Here is a 22,821-nt window from a genome sequence, read left to right on the forward strand (position 1 = left end):
AGAAGCAGAGGTTCCTGTTTTTTCTGATTGTATTATTTCTTCCTTTGCAATATTCGAAAATCTATGCTGGTCATCAAGTTTTCAATTAGAAAACTCTCCTACTTTTCTCTTTCCTTTATCACGAACAAATTCTGATTTATCTGTTTCCAAAGATTTTATATCTATTTCTTCTTTTGAAGAAAATGATTCGTTAGTTATAATGAGAGGATTTGTGGCTAAAATTGTCATCCTTTCAGTATCACTATTTTCATCAATTCTTCATCACTAATACTTTCAACAGTAGTTTCATAATTTAATATATAATGATAATTAAATTTTGTAAATAAATTTATATGTTTATGGTAGAGTTCTTCTATTATGTTTAATTATTCTATCTGTTATTTAGGAGATTTTACTTTTTCTATCTTTGATTTAAGATGTTCTATAAGTCTTCTTTTTTTTTTCTTTGTTTAGAAAAAACTCTTTTCTCTTTTATCTTTAGAAAAAGATGATTCTTTATCACTTAAAACTAATTTCTCATTTCCTAAATATGAAGGACCATAATTAGTTCCTTAACCTACTATTTCCTATTATAGTTTCTATTCTTTTTTTTTTTTTGTTAAAGATTTCTAGTCTATAGTTGACTACTAGTATTAGTTGTCTAGACTCACAGTTCGAATCTAAACTAATTACCTGATATTTGATTTTTCATCTTATCTACTATACTAAATAGTTTTTAAACAAAGGTGCAAATAAATCTACAAGTCCATTAATACTATAACTAATAACTGATAAACTATTTTTAAATCTAGATTCTATATGTATACCATGATTATATGTTTCATTATTATATATACTGTTAATTCATTTTTATTACTCATGATATCTGAAACCGTCTGATTACAATATATTTTTTAATGCATATTTGTTCTACAATACCACCCTTATTTGTTTATGAAGACCAAAGTGCTATTAGTATGTGAAATTTATGGCTTTTGGAATGGGATCACAAAGGACGACAATACTATCTACACTGTAGGCAGAGTTTAAAAAGAGGAAAAGAACAGAGTGATCGTTTATTCTAAAGTTTTCAAAAGCCTAAACAAACCGGCTGCTTCTCTGATCCTCGAAAACTCAATGCAGAAGGCTTGAACTTCAATAAACAGATCCTTAACTGCAAAATCAAAACCACCAATCCAAATAAACAAAATGCTGATAAATAAATCAAGCATATGACATAGATATCCAAAATAACCACACACTGAGTACATTTCATATCTTCAGTAGATTAAGATCTGAAGATGACTACAAATGAAGATCAAACATGCAACTGTTGTTTGGCAGTGAATGGTAACTTGGCTAGAAAATTCTTCATAACAATGGACAATTAACTATGCAATCACTTCCATGACAACAGCAAGTCAATTAGCAAACACACCCTATAAATACTATAAAGCCACTCCAGAACTTGGAAGGGAAGACATAACCACAAAGTAACATTACTATTGATGTTTGATTAATGGATTATTTTTCTACATGCCATAGGTAGATTTCAAAGACTACAATAGTAGAGCCATAATTCACACACACATGCACTTATGCACGCACTCACAGGGACACAAAACTCTTATGTTGTCAGCATCAGACAACATTAGAGGACCTCTCCCATATTTATCTCTTTTTTCTTTTTTTGACAGATTATTTAATTTAGTGGCCAAATGAAGTAAACTACTCATAAGCATCAAATCATGTCTGCATATTCATCCATCTTGTACATCAAAACAACAAATAATGTAAAATACAATGCTTACCATCAATTATTTTGTTTCTGATTAAACTTTGTAAAAAAACACACACAAGTCGCACGAGTCTGTTCTGCATGTACTTATCCTGAAATTTAAAATGATTGTAGCAAGTGAGGCACTAAACCTTGTTCAAAAGAAGAGAAAAAACTAAAATGCAACAGACAAATTGAACCTTTGAACTTTAGAATAAATTCTCAACAGATATTCTACCCCTTTAGAAACAGCATTGGCAAAAGCAATTGCAAACAAATCAGACTAATACAACCTTAAGATAATGAATAACTGCATGCCAAATTTTGAAATAAAGAAGTTCATTTACATCTCAGAAGCCCCTTCTTTTCCAGCTGGAAAAGCATATTGTTTCATTATAGTGCACACTTCCAAATTGAATATGTATACACCAACAAGACAAGAGCTTGCTAAGTAAGCATCCAGTAATAATAAAAAATAATATCATTTTGTACAAGAAAATAATAGAAATTTAAATTGAACATTCAAAAAATGAAAGAAAGCCTCTCAGTAGACTTTAGGGATCAAATGAATACGTACTGCTTCAGCAGCTATGACTAAATGGATATGACCAAAAGTGAAAAGTAATTATGACTCAAATGAAAAATAAGGTAAACACTTCGAAGAAAATGCTTTGAATTTTGATCATGGGGTAGAGAAGAAAAATTAACAGTAAGAAAACAAGGAATATTTTAGGGAAAAAAAAAGGAAAATAGACAATCAAACATGTGGTCAAATAATGTGCACCAAAAAGCTTAATGTCAATTGAAGCATGGCATCAATATGACAGCTGCCATAGCAGATTTCACAACCTTTCTGGCTGGTGACCCAAAAAACAATTTGATAGTTAGTATTTCTCAAAACTCTGGTTACCTGACTGTTAGAAGAATGGGAGGATAAAACTTGGGATACAATTTGTGCAATTTGCCCTTGTTATTAGTTAGAAACACATGAAAACAACAGAGAGCATAGTAGTGCTGAACTCTTCCCAAACCACTTCTACATGAGCAGACAAACTACATTTTCAGGTGTCAATAGATAATATCTTACAAAGGTTTAAGGGATTTTTCTACCAATTAATGAAGATTTGTGATGTAGGGTCTTTATAAACAGTACACTTAAACTAGATAGAGGCCTATTTAGAACTTAAAATTTAGGTTCAAACAATAACAATAGGAAGAATAAAGCTTGAAAACTTTGTTGACATGTTAACATAAACAAAAAGAAAATTAGGAAGTGGAAAACAAGTAGAATTTAGGTGAACTATGAAAACTAAAATCAAGACAATAACTTTATAAAACACAATTAAATGGTGTTTGGTTCGGAGGAAGATAAGATTCTCGGCCAAAATCTTACTTTTCATAATTTGATTCATGGAATGTGATTCCTAAAGTTTTTTAAGTTTTCCAACAATGTCAAAAATGACAAAAATATTGATGAATTAAAAACTCTCATTAAACCTGACAATTTCAGACATCACACAAAAACGACAAGAAAAAAATCATATGTTTTAAAGAAAAACATGTTCGTGTTTATTCATATCTACATGAATTTCAATACGATACAATTTGTATTTTATACGTGTTGATACGTCTAAACACATTTAAGACACGAAAAACACATTTAGATAAAATGTATCACATAGATACACGTTCACTATGTGACATGATAAGAAAAACACATTTTATTTAATTTTGTCATACGAGTACACGTTTAATATGTTTTAATACGTTTAACAAATTTTTTTATATTTAATTTAATTTAATATAAAAATAAAAAGATTATTTTAATTTTTAAATTTTTAATTATGATACTTAATTAGTTATTCAATACCATATAAAAATTATTTTAAACATTTAATTATGATACTCATTTACTAATTATTATAAAATTATTTTTTATATTAATAACATAAATATAATATAACTATTAATACTAGTCCTATACATCATTATTTTATTCTTTACTTTTTAGTGGCTCATCATTTTGAATTTGATACTACAAACTAATATAGTTATGTAATGTATATTAAAATTTAAATATATATATTAAATACATATTAAATGAATATCAATTTCGTATTCTTTTTAATATGCAATTACTTTTTTATATTATTAATATGCCAAGTTTATTAAGTTGTAAATGATAAATAGTTTATAATTATTTATTATTTTAGCCATGTTTTTGCATATATATTCATATTGGTCACATCTATTCATGTATACATGTGTTAGTGGTGCCTATTCATGCGTATCCGTGTTATTGTGTTTATTCTTGTCATGTTTAAACAGATTAATTGTACATGTGTTAATCATGTCGTTTCATATGTAACATGTATAATAAATGCATCATATTTGTGTTTAAGATTTAAATACATTTTATAATTTGTGTTGTATTCATGTTTAATAATTCGTGGAATTACACATGTTAAACATGACACACAACACGATATGAAAACATGAATTGCCAAGTCTAACTCTCATCTCCCTAAGATGTTTTTAGATTCCATAGGGAAAGTAAAACTTTGCCCCAATTGCCTTCACTTAATTGTGTATCTTTAGAACATATTAAAATTATAAAGTAAATATGATTTTATTATTTATAGTTTCAACATATATTGCATTTTTAAGATAAAAAACATGTATGTTGAAACTATATTTTGAATATTCTAAAATTTTATCAAAAATTGCATTTTACAAATAAAAGATGTAGTGAATGTTGAATCTATATTTTCAAAATTATGAAATTTTAACAAAGATCGCATTTTAAAAATAAAAAATGTAGTTGATATTGAAACTATATTTTAAAATTCTGGAATTTTAACAAAGACTACATTTTTAAAATAAAAATGTAATAGATATTCAAGCTATATTTTCCAAATTCTGAAATTTTAATAAAAACCATGTTTCTAAGTAAAAAATGTAATAGATATTGAAACTATACTTTCAAAATTCTAAAATCTTAACATAGATAGAGTTTTTAAAATAAATAACATAGTCCTTGTTACCACTCATAACAAAATTAAAATAAAACTTAAAATTTCTTCACTTAATATTATTACATATAAAATCTAAAATACATTTAATTAAGGAAAATAAGAATTAGAAAATTATCTTTGTTGAAAATATGAAAAAATATTTTTAAAAATTCTTTAATTTCAAGGAAAATGTGTTATTCATGTATAACGTATTATGAATGTCATATGATGTTTACATGTCATCAAAAACAATATAGTAAAAGACTTTATTAAGTAACATTACATTCCTCCAAACCAAATACATAAATCTTACATTCCTTAAGTCAATAAAACTCAAGAATCACACATTTCCCTTCAATATCACTTTCCTCCAAAATCACTTTTCCCTTCAAAATTTAAGAATCCACGAACCAAATGCCTATTTAGGATTAGGGAATCATTCCTTAAGAATGCATCACATATTCAACATTTAAACTTAATTTCTCTCCACATAACTCGACCAAACACACAAAAATCTCCAAACATATAGACAATTAAGGTTTAGGCAACTTGGTATAGTCATGATTAAATGACAAGTAGATAATAGCTTAGACAGCCTTGCTATGGACAAGATTAGAAGACAGCCAGCATATTCATAATGTCCTAGTATGATGGATAGGGCCTTTTTCTAGGTGGTAGGAAGCATCTTAATTATGATCAGCCAACATTCCCCTAAAATGGTAGGGTTTTTACTTAGGTGGCAGCATGTGAATGCCAGCTAGCTAAGCAAATTCAATTTTAGAATCTTGCCATATTATAATATTTGTGTTCTAGTCCTTGGCCCTCCTCCTACAGACTTTACAAGGTTTCCATCTTGCATCATCTCCCCGACTAGAGAGAAGTTGACTCCGACATTTTAAAAGAGTGGTATCTCTCACAGAGGTCACATTTGAGTTAAAAGAGTGGTATATCTCACAAATATGTCCAGGATAAAGAGTAAGATCTTCAATATTGAAGATGTTACTAATACCCATGTTGTCCATAAGGTCTAGTACATAGGCATTAAAGTTGATCTTCTTTAAAATTTTGTAAGGATCCACATTCCTATGTAGCATCTTCTTATACCTGTTGGCAGAGAATTGTTCGGCCTCACATGAACCATAACTTGATCACCATCCTCAAATTCAATATGCCTACGATGTAAATCTGCTTGCCCCTTGTAGGAGGCATTGTTGGTGGATATTTTCTTGCATACATTAGCATGAATTTACTGAATATGTTTTACAAAATCCACACCTTCAACTCTATGACGAGCTAAAAAAGGTAGGGGAATCAAAACAATGTGTTTCCTTGGTTGCAAACCTAGCACAATCTCAAATGGATTGTGCCCTGTTTTTCTGTTTACTAGGCTGTTGTACTCAAATTTTGCCATTGGTAAGATCAAAACCCAAGTATTTACCTTTTCTTTGACCAAGCACCAAAGTAGGCCTCCAAGACTCCCATTGACAACTTTAGTTTGCCCATCTGTTTGTGGATGAAAGGCAGTAGAAAATTTCTGCTTAGTGTTCATCAAATGCCACAAAATTCACCAAAAATAACATGTAACTTCAGATCGCTATCTAACACAATAGTTGTAGGTAGCCCATGAAGTCTCACTACCTTTTTAAAGAATGTTTTAGCCACATGGACATCATCTATATTTTTAGAGGAAGGGATGGCAAGTGCATTTTTAAGAAAATAAGTCAACCACCACTATGATAGTGTGATGACCTGAAAGGTCTTTGGCAGCCCTAGGACAAAATCCATACTTAGATCTTGCCAAGTTCATGTAAAACAAGTAGTGGTATATTAAGACTAATGTTCTTTCCATTGAAAGACTAATCTAACAACATCATATGCTTGAGACTTGGCCAATAAAATCTTTCCACCATAGCAATGGTCATGTCTCATCCAAAATGACCTCATCCATGTAATTTCCATATATGCTAGTCATGAATAGTAGAGGGTAAACAAAGTCAACTTTCTTTAAATAGGTAGCCATCCCATAAGAAGAAATCAATGCATTCCTTCTACCGACCAATGAGCAAAGCAACATCCATAATGTTGAAATCTCAACATCTAGGGTACTTATCTTTTGAGACCTCAAGCCCTACATCTACGATAAACATAAACCACCCGGCAAAGAGATCGACAGCTTCGTTATCAATTTCAACTTTATGTTTAAGGACAAACATATAGACTCGAAGAAATTCCACCCATTTGACATGCCTTGAATTCAACTTTTTCTATCCATTGATATACTTCAAAGCTTCAAGGTCAAAGTAGATCACAAATTCTTTAGGAATGAGATAATGATGACAATAGTGACGAGTTTGCACCACTGCATAAAATTCTTTTAGAGTAGTGTTGCTTGACATCATTGAGCTTCTCACTAAAGAATGCAATAGGATGACCTTCTTGACTAAGTACACCACCAATTCCAACATGCAAAACATCACATGCCATTTCAAAACTTTGTCATGCATTTCTTCACTTCCTCAAAGGCTTTTAATGCTACCTTCGTCCATGAAAACTGCCCCTTCATACAATCAAAAACCATAGCCATAATAGAGCTAAAATTGTGAATAAACCTCCAACAAAAAGTAGCTAATCCATGGAAACTCCTCGCTTGTAGTGTTGTAGGGGCTGGTTAATTTACAATAGCACTAATCTTTTCTGGCTTAACTTCAACACCCTCAAAAGAAACAATGAAACAATACTACACAAGAACTCATAAAAGAACACTTTTTCTTGTTGACGTAAAGTTTCTCTTTATGGAGAATTGTCATAACTTATTAAAGATGAGAAATGTGTTCACCATTAGTCTTGGTATGTATATCATCAAAATATACAACCAATAATCTTTCAATGAAAGGTTGGAATACTTGCCCCATTATCTGCATGAAACTGCTAGGTGCATTGCAAAGACCAAAAGGCACAACCAACCATTCATAAAGTCCATTCATCATTCAGGAGAATACGGTTTTAATGATAGCCACTTTTGAGATCCATCTTGGAAAAGATGGTAGCTCTTGCCATCATGTCCAAAATATCATCAAGCCATGGAATTTAAAAACGGTATCTGATGGTAATCTTTTTAGTGGCAAGGCTGTACACAAATTCTCCAAATCTCATCTTTCTTAGGTGTCAATAAGGCTGGTACTGCACATGAACTCAAACTATCTAGCAAAACCCTTTGATAGCAATTCATCAACTTGTCTTTTAAGCTCTTCAGGTGCAATAGGGTTCATTCTATAAGTTGGCATATTGGGTAGTCGTGCACCTGGGACCAGGTCAATTGCATGCTAAATATTACAAAAAGGGAGCAATAAATCAAATGGTGCTACATCAGAAAAATCTTCCAACAATTTATTCACTTTTAGAGGCACTTCCAGATTCTGTTCAACTGCTGTTTTAATGGTTTCTTTTGCCACAGCAGTATAAATAACTTTTGTTTTTCAAACTTATTTTGCTTAAGCTTTTTGAAACTCCCAAGGCTCTTAGGTTGCAAAGTGATGTTGACATCACTATATAAGAAATGGTATGTATTTTCCTTCCCACAATGATAGACATCACAATCATAAAATCAAGGACAACCCAATAATGTGTAACATTCACAGGGGCTACATCACACCAAATAGAATCCTCATAGTAACCGGAAGAATTAGATAATAGACAATGATATCCTACCGGGATGATAGTGTTGTCAATCCAAGCAACATGATATGTTTCCAGGTGTGGTTTTGTAGGTAGCTTTAACCTCTCAATTGTAGATGATGAAACCACATTCATACAACTACTGCCATCAATTACCAACTTAAGCAATTCCTTCCCACAAGTAATAAAAATCTAAAAAATGGTAGTTCTTCTCCAATCTTCTTTTTCTGATTTTGGTGCAGCAAGTATGCGTCTAACCATCAATTGGAGAGAGTTGTCCACATCAGAATCCACTAGGTCTTCAGCATAAATTATGCCTCCTCTTGATTTCCTTCCTCTCTAGTTTCATTTTTTTCATTTGGACCTTTTTCCTTGTTGACTCTTGTGGGAAAACATTTAGTTACAACTGATTGTAATCTGAGTAGCTAATTGTAATCTGTTGATTGTAATCTGTTTATATTTGTATCCCTAAAATTGAGAATTTGTATCTCTAGAACAAAGGACAAAATATTAGGATAGACAATCCCTTAATTATAGGGATTAGATTTAGGAATATTTAGTTTCCTAGTTTACCGTCTAGTTAGCTGTATTTAAACCTATGGTGTTTGTATAATTCGATAGACAAGTTTTTCTATTTACTTTCAATTTTTCCACATGGTATCAGAGCTTTAGGCTCTTCTTGGGAAGAAAATTTTTCAGCCTTCATTGCTGAATTCTATTTCAGGCCTTCATAGCCAAATTCTGTTAAGTCCTTCATACTCTTATTTTTCCCTTTTTGGCCTTTATTGCCTAGACTCGTTTCAGTCATGATAAAGATAACCATATCAAAAATAGCAAAATCTACTGCTATTACTCGATTTGAAGAAGTGACAACTGGTTCAACCACAGGAGAACTACAAAATATCCAAGCTGCATACAGATTGAATGGAAAGAACTACTTGAAGTGGTCTCAGTTGGTTCAAACCTTTCTAAAAGGGAAAGGAAATTTGAGCCATCTTCTTGGTACTGGTCCTGAGAGAGGAGATCCAAAATTTGAGGCTTGGGATGAAGAGGATTCCATGGTTATGTCATGGCTATGGAATTCTATAACACCAGATATTAGTGATACTTGTATGTTTTTGTCCACGGCCAAAGACACTTGGGAATTAATTCGGCAAACCTATTCCAAGGTTAAGGATGCTGCTCAAGTTTATGAGATAAAGATCAAGACTGCAGCTCTCAAATAAGGGAATAAGTCAATCACAGAGTATGCTATTCTTCTAAAAAATCTTTGGCAAGAGATTGATCATTATCAGTGCATAGAAATGAAGTGCAGTGAAAATGTAGCAATTTTGAAGAAATTTATTGAAAAAGATCAAGTCTATGATTTTCTTGCTAGACTTAATGTTGAGTTTGATCAAGTCAGAGTCCAAATTTTGGGAAAAAAGGATCTGCCTTCTTTAAATGAGGTGATCTCCAGGGTTAGAGCAGAAAAGGAGTGATGCTTAATAGTCTGCATGTACAAGGATCTGCTATGATCTCTAATGGTGGGAAAAACCAAACTGTAGAACAATTACCAGTCAATGAGAAAGGGAAAGGTGATTTGGCTAAAACCTCAAATCGTGACAATCTTTGGTGCACCTATTGCAAGAAGCTCTTGAAAAGACTACTGGTGTATTAAGAGTTCTTGGGTCATTGACTCAAGAGCCATAGACCACATGACACATTTTTTACAAAAGTTTAGTATATATACCCTATGTCCTGGTAATAAGAAAATTGTTGTTGCAGATGGCTCACTTACTCCAGTGGTAGGATTAGGAGAGGTTCAAATTAATCCCTCATTTGTTCTTAAACATGTTCTTTATGTTCCTAGATTGTCTACTAATCTGATATCTATACAAAGAGTTACTAGAGACAAGAACTGCAATGTGACTTTTTATCCCTTTTATTGTGAATTTCAAGACCAGGGTTCAGGGAAAAGGATTGGACTTGCTAAGGAGAAGGATGGACTATCCTATCTTAAGACATCCAACAACGCAAATAATATCAAGAATAGTTTACCTTTGTCATTTCTTTCTGAAAAATCTTCCAATAAAGACAAAATATGGCTTTATAATTTTTGTCTTGGACATCCTTCTTTTGGAACTTTGAAAAACATGTTTCCTTCTTTGTTCAAAGGATTAAATGTCGAAAATTTTCATTGTGATGTTTGTGAACTTACAAAGCATAGACGTGTGTCTTTTCCAATTAGTAATAAAAGAAGTTCTACTCTCTTTTACTTAATTCATAGTAACATTTGGGTTCCTTTTACAATTCCTAATATTTCTGGTGCAAGCTAGTTTGTTTCATTCATAGATGATTATACTAGAGTCTATTGGATTTTTTTTTTTTTTGCTTAAACCCAAATCATATGTGAATAGTGTGTTTTTAAGCTTCCAAAATATGATCCAAAATCAATTTAGAGTGGTAATCAAGAGATTTAGGTCTGATAATGCAAGAGACTATTTCAAGCAGAGTCTATCTACCTATTTTCAAAAAGAAAGGATTATCCATGAGTCATCTTGTGTTAATACTCCACAACAGAATGGAGTCGCAGAGAGGAAAACAGCCATTTATTAGCCACAACCCGAGCCTTCCTTTTTCAAACAAATGTACCCAAATCCTACAAGGAGGAAGTTGTTCTCACTGCCACACACATTATAAACAAGTTACCTTCAAGGATTTTGGGATTTAAAACTCCTATGGAACTACTCTCACAATTCTATCCCAACTTTAATACCACAAACAACCTCACACCTAAGATATTTGGTTGTACATCATTTTTTCATGTTCACAGTCATAATAGTGGAAAGTTGGATCCAAGAGCAATTAAGTGTATCTTTGTGGGGTATTCATCAACTCAAAAAGGGTATAAGTGTTATCATTCTCATACCAAAAAATTCTGTGCATACAGAAATCACTTTTGAAGAAAGTAAATCATTTTTTACTCAACCTTATTTTCAGGAGGAGACATCATTTATGGAAGATAAGGATAAAGACCTCTTTTTGCTTGACTTGTCGCTTGACTTGTCCTCCTCCTCCAAAACAATTTCACCCATTAATTCTTCAGAATCTAAACCCATTTCTTCAAAGTCCAAGTCAAACATTGATTCTAAGTCTGAACCCATTCCAAACATAAAAGCCGTGACTAAGGATAATACTATTCTTGATTCTATGAAGGAATTACAAGTGTACTCAAGAAGGAAAGTTTCAACTCCTGAACTGGTGCAAATCCAAGAACCTGATCCTAACTCTGAAAATGAAGTAATTACAATCTCTAACTCTCTTTCTCAAAATGAGCATGAATCTCTTAAAATTAGTGATTATGATCTGCCTATTGCCGTTAGGAAAGGAACCAGAGAATCTCTAAAACATCCACTATACCCAATCTCTAACTATGTCATTTGAAAAATTCTCACCATCCCACAAAAATTTTCTTGTGAGCCGAAACACTATTTCTATTCCAACTACATTATCAAAGGCATTATCCAACGAGAAATTGAGGCCTTAGTGAAAAATAAGACATGGGAACTGGTAGAGTTGCCTACAGGAAAAAATCCAGTTGGGTGTAAATGAGTTTTCACTGTAAAATACAAGGCAGATGATACTGTTGAAAGGTATAAGGCCAAACTGGTGGCTAAGGGCTACACTCAAACTTATGGAGTGGATTATCAGGAAACTTTTGCTCCAATTGCCAAGATGAATACAGTTAGGATTTTGTTAACCTTGGCTGCAAATTACAATTGGCAGCTTCAACAATTTGATGTAAAGAATGCCTTTTTACATGGTGATTTGGAAGAAGAAGTATATATAAAAGTTCCACCTAGATTTGGAGGCCATCTAGAAACAAACAAAGTATGAAAGCTAAAAAAGGCTTTATATGGCCTTAAACAATCTCCTAGGGCCTAGTTTGAGAGATTTGCCAAGATGATGCTAGCAATGGGATATAAACAAAGTCATGGGGATCACCCACTCTTTGTCAAACACTCAGATTCAGAAAAAATCACAGTTCTGTTAGTATATGTTGATGATATAATTGTAACCGGAGATGATGAAATAGAGAATCTCTAAAACAATGTTTGGCCAGAGAATTCAAGATAAAAGAGCTAGGGAGATTGAAGTACTTTCTAGAAAATTGAAGTACTTCCTAGGAATTGAAGTAGCTCACTTACGGCATGATATTTTCATCTCACAACAGAAATATGAGATGATCTTTTGAAGGAAACTGGGAAGCTCGCATGTAAACCTGCAAGTACCCCTATAGATCCTAGTCATAAACTTGGAGAAGCTAATGAAGAACCCACTGTAGATAGGGAGATGTACCAGAGATTAGTTGGAAGACTTATTTATCTCTCACATACTAGATCTAACGTAGCATATGCTATGTGATAAGTCAATTTATGCATAGTCCTAAAGAAGTGCACCGACAAGCTGTCTACTGTATACTACACTATTTGAAGGCTAATCCTGGGAGAGGTATCTTGTTCAAAAAAAATTCAGGATTGGCACCAGAGGCATATACAGATGCTGATTATGCAAGTTCGGTAACTGATAGATGATCGACCTCAGGGTATTGCACTTTTCTAGGTGGTAATCTTGTAACTTGGAGGAGTAAAAAATAGAATGTGGTGGCAAGATCAAGTGCTGAAGCAAAGTTTAAAGCAATGGCTCAAGGAATTTGTGAACTACTATGATTAAAGATTATCCTAGAAGACTTGAAGATCAAATGGGATCGACCAATGAGACTTTGCTGTGATAACAAGTCTGTAATAAGCATTACACACAATCCTGTGCAACATGACAAAACAAAATACATTAAAGTAGGCCGTCACTTCATAAAGGAAAAACTAGACAGTGGGTTGATTTACACAGCATATGTATCAACCAAGGGTCAACTTGCAGATGTGTTGACTAAAAGTCTCAACAGTGCAACATTTCAAGAAATTATTTCCAAACTAGGAATGGAAAACCCCTATACACCAGCTCGAGGGGGAGTGTGGGAAAACATTTAGTTACAACTGGTTGTAATCTATGTAGCTAATTGTAATCTGCAGATTGTAATCTATTTATATTTGTATCCCTAAAATTGAGAATTTGTATATCTAGAATTAAGGACATAATATCAAGATAGACAATTCTTTAATTTTAGGGATCAAAATTAGGAATATTTAGTTTCCTAGTTTACCCTCTAGTTAGCTGTATTTAAACCTATGGTGTTTGTATAATTCGATAGACAAGTTTTTCTATATACTCTCAATTTTTCCACAACTCCCAATAAGCGAATTAGATTTAGTCAAGCATTGGAAAGCCATGTGCCCTTAAACTTCACACCTAAAGCAATAGTCTTTGCCATTAGGTTTCTTTTCTTTTTTTTTTTCACCATTGGTACCCTCCTTTTGTGGTCATTAAGATGGTGATTTAAAGGAGAATATGATGTCTTGAAGGTTTTATTACCTTTGTTCCTCTTAGTGGCAGCCTTCCTGACTTGATAAGCAACTTTCTTCTAAGTGGGAACTCATAGATATTATTAGGAAAGTTTGTTCCAAGCTATATAAAGGTTGTCTCAGAAGCTTTCTCCTGGTATCAGTCCTTAAGCCAGATTTGCATCTAGCTAAGGTGTGACCAAAATCTTCCACTATTTTGGCTATGTGTCTTGAGCTTGTAAAACCGTTGCATATATTCAGCAACTTTGATGCTGCCTTGCTTCAAATTGACAAGTTTTTCAAATATTCGATCATAATAATCATAATAATTGGTTGGCCTGTATTTTTCTTGTAACTTGGCTTTCATCTCTTGCGAAGTTCCGATATATGTCCAACTCTCCTTATGTCACCTTCAACACCATTCCACCAAACTTTTGCAAGTCCACAAGCTTCATTCTTGCAAATCGAACTTGTCTCTCATCTGTCATATCATACCAATCAAAATACTCCTCCATAATAATACACAACCAATCAGCAAATTTTGACAAGATCAAATCTGCCATCAAAGTCTGGTACCTCCGCTCACTTTCTTCGTGATATCACTGACATAATCTAGAGGCCCATTGTAGTCTCTTCCATTCAATTTTCTAGTCCACTCCAACAAAGATCCCTTATGCACTTGAGGAGGCCTATTTTCTAGCTGAATAAGAAAATTAGGATGCTAATTTGGGGGCTGATTTTTTGGCTCTGCAGCTTACTTGCTTGTAAGTTCCCCTCTAGTTGATTTTCCTTCAAGGTTAATAGTTGAATGACCCACATGGTTGGGTTCCCTTCTAGGGTCCCCATTTGTACATTTAAACTGTTCATCTGCTCTACAAGTTTCAACAGTAGCTCATCCTGCTGAACATCTATTAATCTCCCCCTGAAAACTCTAGCCAAGCGTGTAGACATTATGGTGTCCTACTCTAATACCAAGTTGTTGTAGGATCCTTATAAACAACACACTTGGACTAGATTGAGGCTGATTTGGGACAAAGTATAGGTTTAAACAATAACAGAAGGAAGAATAAGGCTTGAAAACTTTTTGGATATGTGAATATAAGCAATCAGAAAATTAGGAATGGGAAAACAAAGGGAAGTTAGGTGAACTATGAAAACTGAAATCAAGAAGATAATAACTTCAGAAAACGCCCTAACGATTAGGAATCACTCCCTAGGAATGCATCAAACATTCAACACTCAATTAATTTCTCTCCACAACTCTACCAGACACAAAAATCTCACACGTAAAGGCAGTTAAGCTTTAGGCAACCTGCTATAGTCATGATTGAATGACAGCAAGTAGATAATGGCTTAGGCAGCGTTACTATAGACAAGATTAGAAGACAGCCAGCATCTTCATGTCTTAGTATGATGGATAGGGCCTTTATTAAGTGGCAACAAGCATCTTAATGATGATCAGCCCACATTCCCCTTAAATGGTAGAGATTCTTAGGTAACAACATGTGAATGCCACCTAGCTAAGCAAGTTCAGCTTTATAATCTTGCCATTTTATAACATTTGCATTGTTGTCCTTGCCCCTCCTATCAACTTTACTAGGTTTCCATCTTGTATCAATTTGTCAAGGAACTTCAAAGGCCTAAGAAATGACTGCACTATTGGGTAATCTTTCCCATACTGGTCTTTTCTTCCTCTTTATCATGTCTCTTTACTCTCTCTCGAGGTCCCATTCACTCTGTGAAACACCTAGATTGTCATCTTTTCTCTACCACACATCCAGTCCCATGTCACCAAACCTTAATTAATTCCACAACCCAAAACAAGTGCAGCAGACAGGTCCTAGATGAATTTTTCATCTTCAATCATAAAGCATGCCACAAATATCCAAACTAGTTGAAAAAAAATACAACACACGAGACACAACATATATATATATGGGAAGTACCTTGATGTTCTCGCAGGATGATATACAATTAGTTATGTACATACGTACAAATTCCTTTGGAAGTTCAACCGCAGTTGTGAGCCTGTTCACAACTTCCATGGAGTGTAGACTCATGTCCATGTTAACAAGAACCGTAAAATACCTAGATACATATTTGCAGAAAGAGAAACTTCAAATACATACTAGAGAATGTTGATTGGAATATATTAAACAGAAACTTCACTGGTCCACCAAATACATACTCAGCAATTTCGGGAGAATTTATTAACTTGGTCAGAACATCAACAGCAATAAGTGGATTGTTTTCCACCAATTCCTGAAATCAAGTGTGTTGAATGTTAAGACAATATCACTATAAAGTTAAAAACCAAACTGTAAAATTCTCAAATAACATACGGGTAGCTTCCTTGGAGTCAATCCACAGTGGTAGACAAGCTTGGGGTCTTTAACCAGCTCCCCCAGGACTTGCTGAACAGAAAGAAAATTTCAGTTTGTTGCCAAATAATAAATGCAACTAAAGGTTCAGCCATTAGTAAAATGTATTTATACAAGCATTTAATAAGCATCTTGTGCTTTTTCCATAAATAAGATGAACCATGTTAAACAAGCTACCACTTTACCAAGTAAGCATATTTTGACATGTACTTTTAATGGGATCTACATCCAAAGACAAACTCAATTGTATTTGTTTACATTTTAAAATTAATTTACAAAAGACCAAGTTTATTATCCAAAGTGAAACAATACACTAACTATAAAACCCAAACAAAACCAAATCATTAACACTAATATAAAACCAGCTATTGCTAGAACAGTTTCTTTGTATCACAACATGTGTACCTCTTCCAATGAATGTAAATCAGAATCGATCACCATCTTCAACAGCTCCATATGGAGTCTAACAGATTTACATGAGATAGGCTTAACTGTGTATTTAAGTAATTTGTCAACAAATGAATTCTTTCTAGCACAAGACATGTAAGAATTTCTTCATGATAACACATGGAAATTGAGACACAAACATGGGAGATATACTTGATGGATTTATGTACTGAGTTATTAACAGTTACTTAAGACAAACATCTTAAAGAGGCAGATCCAAATATCAAACTCAAACTAGGGTGGTCAAACTCAATTTCCATAATCAGATGGTTCTTTGGATGTGGTGCTTTAAATTGTTTCAAAATAAGGGCCAAAACCCAGATTACGATCTAATCTCTACCTAAAAATTTTCGGTTAATGCATATTATTCTGGTTTTTGAAAACCAAGCTGACTCAGTTTTTATTGGCTCAGCCTTCCAAAGAGTCATAAGGGTAGTGAAGAATTTAGAGGTTTTGCAATTGTGGTAAAAAATGTTAATTAATTATTACAGTACAAAATCCAAATCATTCACAATTAACTATGATTAATTACTTGAATTTGAAAATTAATCAAAAATGTTTTGCAATTAATGCTCAGTCATACTCTTTCTCACTTCTTTCAACTTTCCTTTTGTCTCCAGTGCCACCAATCACATAGTTTCATGTGCCCCAATTAGCCAGCCAAAGATGTAATCTATTCTGCCACAAAACTGCCTTAATGGGACCAAGTTTGTAAGATGAAGTCTTTAATTGGTCTGAATCAAAGGTTAGATTCTACAATGAACATCTTACAGATAGTTGGATCCTAATCAGGGCTTTTGTTCTTATAAAAGACTTGATTACACCGTCAGTCCCCACCATTTAATTGCCTCCATGCCATATGAGAAGTCTCAGATATTAAGGTTGTTAAGCTTCAGCAATGAAAGCCTTTGAATAGTAGCTCAACATATTATGATACCATAGGTATCATGATTGTTTAAATTAATTGATATTTATTAGAAGCAGTCCCGATGAACTAATCACTCAATGCAAATAAAAGCAGGTGCATCAAATCCAAGACCAAAACAATGATGTCATGTAGCTTTTACATAAATACATGAACAAGATATGATTATTAGATGAGCAAATATTATATTAAAGGGTATGAAACCTCCTGTTGGTTAGGTTCAAGTGCTCCCTTCAAAGCTTTTGCGATTAAGTCTCTCACTGCTGCTCCTCTGCTAGTATCAGCACACATCCCTTGATCCCATTGAAGCTCATGATTGTTGTCAGGGTTGAGCCACACTAACTGAAAATTTCTTGACAGGTAAAACAGGTGAACTCCACTAACCAATTAAATAACAGCCCCTGAAAAAAAGTTTAAGTTTTTTACCTCGTTATCCACTGGGAACCTAGGTGGAACAGGCCTAATCCAATGAGGAATTAACCCCTCCAATGACAAATTCTCCATCAATCCAGTTAGGGCTTCATCTCTATCCCCAGATCCAAGTTTAGATTTGGCTACAGGCTGTAAATCCAACCTAATGAGAAAAAATAATGCATGACACTATATTAAATGGATCATTATATATGGAATACAATTTAAAAAAAAAAAAAATAAAGCATTAAAAATACCAAGACACGTACTCTGCTGAATTTGCATCACAACCACGGGGAACATCGGGATCTGCCAACACATTTTTCACTACAGTGTTCTTTAATAAGCAAGTGTATGGTTCCGGATCAACTTTCTCAAAATATTGTTGCTGTAACTGCTCTCCTTGTGGGAAAGTCTAATGTAAAACAGATAAAAAAAAAATGATCTACCAGATGAATGGAAACACTAAAAATCTTAAAGAGAAAGGGTTATTAATAGAAAAGGGGAAAGGGAAGGGGGAGGGGCAGGACAGAAATTGTTTTTCAACAAATGCAATTCAAGTTACCCTCCCCCAACCCGTAGTCAACAAGAAAATAAAGAAAAGCTCAACATGGGTTATTTCATCAAAAACACTATAACATAGAGAAAGTCTGCATCAACTTAGTAGAATCAAAACTTAACCTAAACAAGAGCTCAACAATGATTTTTTTTCATCCAAAAAAGTTATAATTACATGACAAACTTACTTGGGATGAAGGATCAAAATTCTTGATGTAATCTGAAGCAGACTGTTTAAGAAACTGCAAGACAAAATTCAACAGCATTGTAATCTCTCTCAAGTTTGGGAATTACTTTGTAACTATAATCAGCTATAGACATCAAAAAGCATTTATCCAACCCAACAACAAAGCACAGGGACCAACTGTCACACAATAAACTCCTAACAAAATAAACAAATATCCATCCAAAGGAATGTACACGATAATGCATTGCAACAAAATGCAAGCATTTTTTAAATCCAAAATTCTGACATGTTTGTCATAACCATGACCAAACTATCAAAACGAAGAAAAGTAAATTGCTAGGACAAGGAAGTCCAAAGTGATTTTCCCTTTGCTTAATTCCATTCTTACCTTTTATGCACTTAACAGTTTAAAAAATATAGGTTTTTGTTAGTAGATTCCTAAAAAAATTCAAATCACCCATCCTTGGTTGGTATCAGCACTTTTGACACAAGAACACGAGTCCAAGCCAGTGCAACTAAATTTGAAAACCAACCAACTTCTTGCAAATGTGAGAGAGAGAGAGAGAGAGAGTCAAACCTCTTTACTGTCATTGGAGTTGCCAGAACCAAGCAAATGGAGAATAAATGCCCTCTCATAATTTTCAGCCCCATCATCACATGCAGCCTGTAATATCCAGAAGACATAAAAGACACAAAATTAAGGTATAAAAAATAATAAAATAAGATTCTCTTAAAAATATAAAAACAAGAAATGGGCATTACATAGGTGAAAAATAAGGGGAGATCAGACGGAGAAAAGACAAAATAAAATATCATTACCAACGGCAAGAGGAAACTACTAGTTCTTTACATTCTTCTTTCTTTTTGTTCTCATGAGGTTGGAAGCAACACAATAAGAGAATATGGTGCCTTAAAATATTAGAATAATACAAGTGATGCAAGTTCAGGGTTTTTTTTAAGAAAATTTGTCTATTGTTCCACGTGCTCAAAGAAGTAAACCTCTTTGACTATCAAAGATGCACTAAATATGATAGAATAGTTGCATTTGAAGGCACAAAAAATTTCAATTCTTCAAAAGAAAGCAAAATCAGATAGAAAATTTTGCAATGACAAGCCCTGCCCTTATAGTCTAGCATGTTTGCCCGCATACACCCAGAGAAATATATGGCTTTTGTTAACCTAAACAAGCAACATACAAGGATAGGCACAACCAACCTCTGAATGTGAAAACATATAAAGAGAAAAACATTTCCCGAACTTGCTAACATGAAACATAACAAGGAAAAAAAACCGGCTTACGTTTAGAAGAAAAGAAATAAATGGGTTTGCAGCCGATTTTTGAGAGGAATAGCATCGATGAAGAATAGCGAATGCAACCAATCGTTCAGTAGAACTGAGCATCATTTTGTCCTGGGATTATTCAAGCTCCAGTTAGCCACCAATAAATCCAAACATGTTACTACGGCATCCTTACTTTGTGAAAACTATTATAAAAAAAATGATTAGAAGTTACTAATGTAATAAAATAGGCAGCTTTGAATTGTGAAGAATTGAATGCTAAAAAGGGAGCTAGTACCTCCAATAGGAAGTTACACATGGATAATACTACCCCATCCTTCATCCTTAAAAAGGGGACTTCTATTTTTATTATTTTCAGTTGAAACCATAGCTTACAGAAAACAATAAAAGGTCCAATAAAATAGAAGGACAATTGACTGAAGCACTGCTATCTGCCTTTGCCCTTTCAAAAAGGTGACACTAGGTACCAAAAGCCTGCACCTTGCCTAGAGGGTTCCAAGGTGTTTCTAATTGCTAGGAACTTTGCCTTAGGTAAACCTATAATACCTGACAAGATTTATGCTTACTGAACATATTCTATTGGTAAAATAAAACTCAAATTCTATAGCACAAGAATAAAGCAATTCCCAATGTTCTTGGTAACCTACAATCAAATCCAAATCACCATTCAAGATGCCAAAAACTGTATAACAGTTAATTGACTACAGTTATATCATATATCATACATTACAACAGTAAACAGACATTAAGTCCATTGTTTTGCTTGAACCTTAAACAATCAAAGTACAAGAGAGGAGTGCAAAGGAAAGAAACAATTTGTGGCAAACCCAATTAAGTATCTTCAAAAGAAGAGATGTGGAGAAAATAACCTAACTACAATGAAGTCCCTTGTCATTTGAGGTGTTTATTTCTCACATTAATGAATAAAAAATTGAGAAATAATACACACATAGAATTCAGTAATATTTCTCCTCATCACTTTGACTCAATTCCAATTTAACTTACTTCTCTAATCTCTTTACTCCTATCATAGTTCCTATCAAACCAAACACGCCAAATATATTCTTAGTACTCAATTTATTTAGGATTTGATTGGTATGAGAGAAAAGTGCAAGAATGAAGGAAAGCTGGTGGAAATTGGAAAAGAGGAACGAAAATAGGTTTACTCAAATTTGGTTGGAATGATTGCCTTTTTTATCCATATTAACAAAAATAATCTTCCCAAATTGGAAGACTCCAATAAAAATAAACATTATGTTAGTTAAGTGTTGCAGATTTGCAGTATAGTCCACTTCTTTTAAAGTGTAAAACCACTTTTCAATGTTACCAAATCATGGATTAAAACAGAACTTTTCTTTCCGTCACCACTCACCACATATCCATATTTACTACCAAGCATGGTTGAAAAAAGAGAAACCATTTTCTTCCTTTCAGTTTATTATCCCTCCTAAATAATTATCTGTCTCTTTCAAATCACTACTATAAAGCAAGGCTTACCAACAAATTAGAAGAATGCTGAAGCCTATAATCTTAGGAAGGAAAAAGAAAATGATTGAATGATCAAAATAATTGAACTCGCTAGCCAGAGACTAAAATTCATTTCCCAAATAAACAAAACAAACTCAACTACATTGAACCACAGATCTAAACTAGTTATGAAGATTTTTCAGGGGCAATGAGCATTCTGTCTGATATCTATACTATTCCTGTTTCATTAACCCAATTTTCAAGTTCAGATTCTCTAGTACGACAATAAGATTTTCTAGTACAATAATCTAACACTATGTTACTGAATTCCCACCAAAATCCAGCACAAGTAAACAAAACTTACACAGTAGTTCGCTAGTTTTTTCGATTTAAATGGAAAAATAAAAAAAGTAACAGTTTCTTCACAGCTAGAAAGGAATCCTTAAAGTTGTAAAGCATGTGAGACAGAAGTGAAATTCAAATCCCGAAAACCCTAAAACCCGAGAGAGAAAGTGACAGACAGGGAAATTAAAAGAAAAAAGAAAACAAAAAAACAGGGAGGAGAAGCGAAATGACCTGCAATAAAAAAGAGAGAGAATAGCAGACATTGAAATGGCGGAGGTTGGAATCGCTAAAGAATTCAGTGACTGTTTCTTCGATTGATTTTTGTTCAGATGACGATTTCAACAAGTTCACTATCTTACACTGTTCTTCCAAACTCAGCATCTTCTTCCCCATTCTCTTCTCTTTTTTTTTTTTTTTCTGAATTTTTTTCTAGTATTTTAACAAAAGAGTAATATTTTCCTGAGTTGTTTGTTTTGCTGGGATGAAGTTTATATATACGTATGTTGCTATTTATATTTTTCATATAAACCCTTAAAATAAGAATTCAAGACTAATATGACTCGGTCGGCTTTATAGGCTTTGTCAGGCCAATACTGCCACCTCTCCGTTTTGGGCTTAACACCAAAACCGATGCCACGGCCAAGCCCCGTTCTCTGCCTTACGGATATAAATTAGCTTATGCCAAAATCGAACTCAAAAGTGGATTAAGTCAGAGACAAGGTCGAATATTTTAATGTTTAATTTAAATGATTTTGTAAGTTAATTTTTTTATTTCCTGTAGCTTCTATATTATATTTATTAATATATAAAAATTATTTATAATTATTTACAATTTTATCCTCATTATATAATAATCGAATTCAAATAATTTACAAATCAATTAAATTTTTTATTTTTAATATTTTATAATATATT

The 22,821-nt window shown here is 33.2% G+C and overlaps 1 protein-coding gene across 5 annotated transcripts; it reads right to left on the reverse strand.

Annotated features, from left to right (window-relative positions):
- Positions 1–864: 864 nt before the first annotated feature.
- LOC111293002 (uncharacterized) lies at positions 865–22,389 on the reverse strand. 5 transcript variants are annotated; one of them, XM_089766823.1, is made up of 13 exons: positions 22,138–22,389; positions 20,095–20,205; positions 19,373–19,459; positions 18,797–18,850; positions 18,320–18,465; positions 18,066–18,213; positions 17,844–17,981; positions 16,229–16,300; positions 16,075–16,148; positions 15,833–15,974; positions 6,209–6,273; positions 1,791–1,869; positions 865–1,153 (listed from the first exon to the last, which is right to left on the reverse strand). In XM_089766823.1, the coding sequence occupies exons 1-12, from the start codon at positions 22,297–22,299 to the stop codon at positions 1,812–1,814; spliced, it is 1,257 nt and encodes a 418-aa protein (XP_089622949.1). In that variant the 5' UTR covers positions 22,300–22,389; the 3' UTR covers positions 865–1,153; positions 1,791–1,811. The 5 variants fall into 5 exon arrangements, with proteins under 5 accessions (XP_089622949.1, XP_022741409.2, XP_022741408.2 ...); XM_022885675.2 differs by having other exon boundaries at positions 960–1,153; positions 18,308–18,465; XM_022885674.2 differs by lacking the exon at positions 6,209–6,273.
- Between the last annotated feature and the right edge of the window lie 432 nt (positions 22,390–22,821).

Source organism: Durio zibethinus, chromosome 10 (genome assembly GCF_047325235.1).
Source record: "Durio zibethinus cultivar Kanyao isolate XHJ-2024 chromosome 10, ASM4732523v1, whole genome shotgun sequence".
In the NCBI taxonomy this organism is placed as follows: Eukaryota; Viridiplantae; Streptophyta; class Magnoliopsida; order Malvales; family Malvaceae; genus Durio; species Durio zibethinus.

Coding starts and splice junctions, on each gene's coding strand:
- LOC111293002 (XM_022885673.2), bottom strand. CDS start 22,299: ATGGGGAAGAAGATGCTGAGTTTGGAAGAACAGTGTAAGATAGTGAAC. Junction 18,851..19,372: donor ACTCCAATGACAGTAAAGAG/GTTTGACTCTCT, acceptor TTTGTCTTGCAG/TTTCTTAAACAGTCTGCTTC. Junction 1,154..1,790: donor CAGAAACAAAATAATTGATG/GTAAGCATTGTA, acceptor TTGATTTTGCAG/TTAAGGATCTGTTTATTGAA.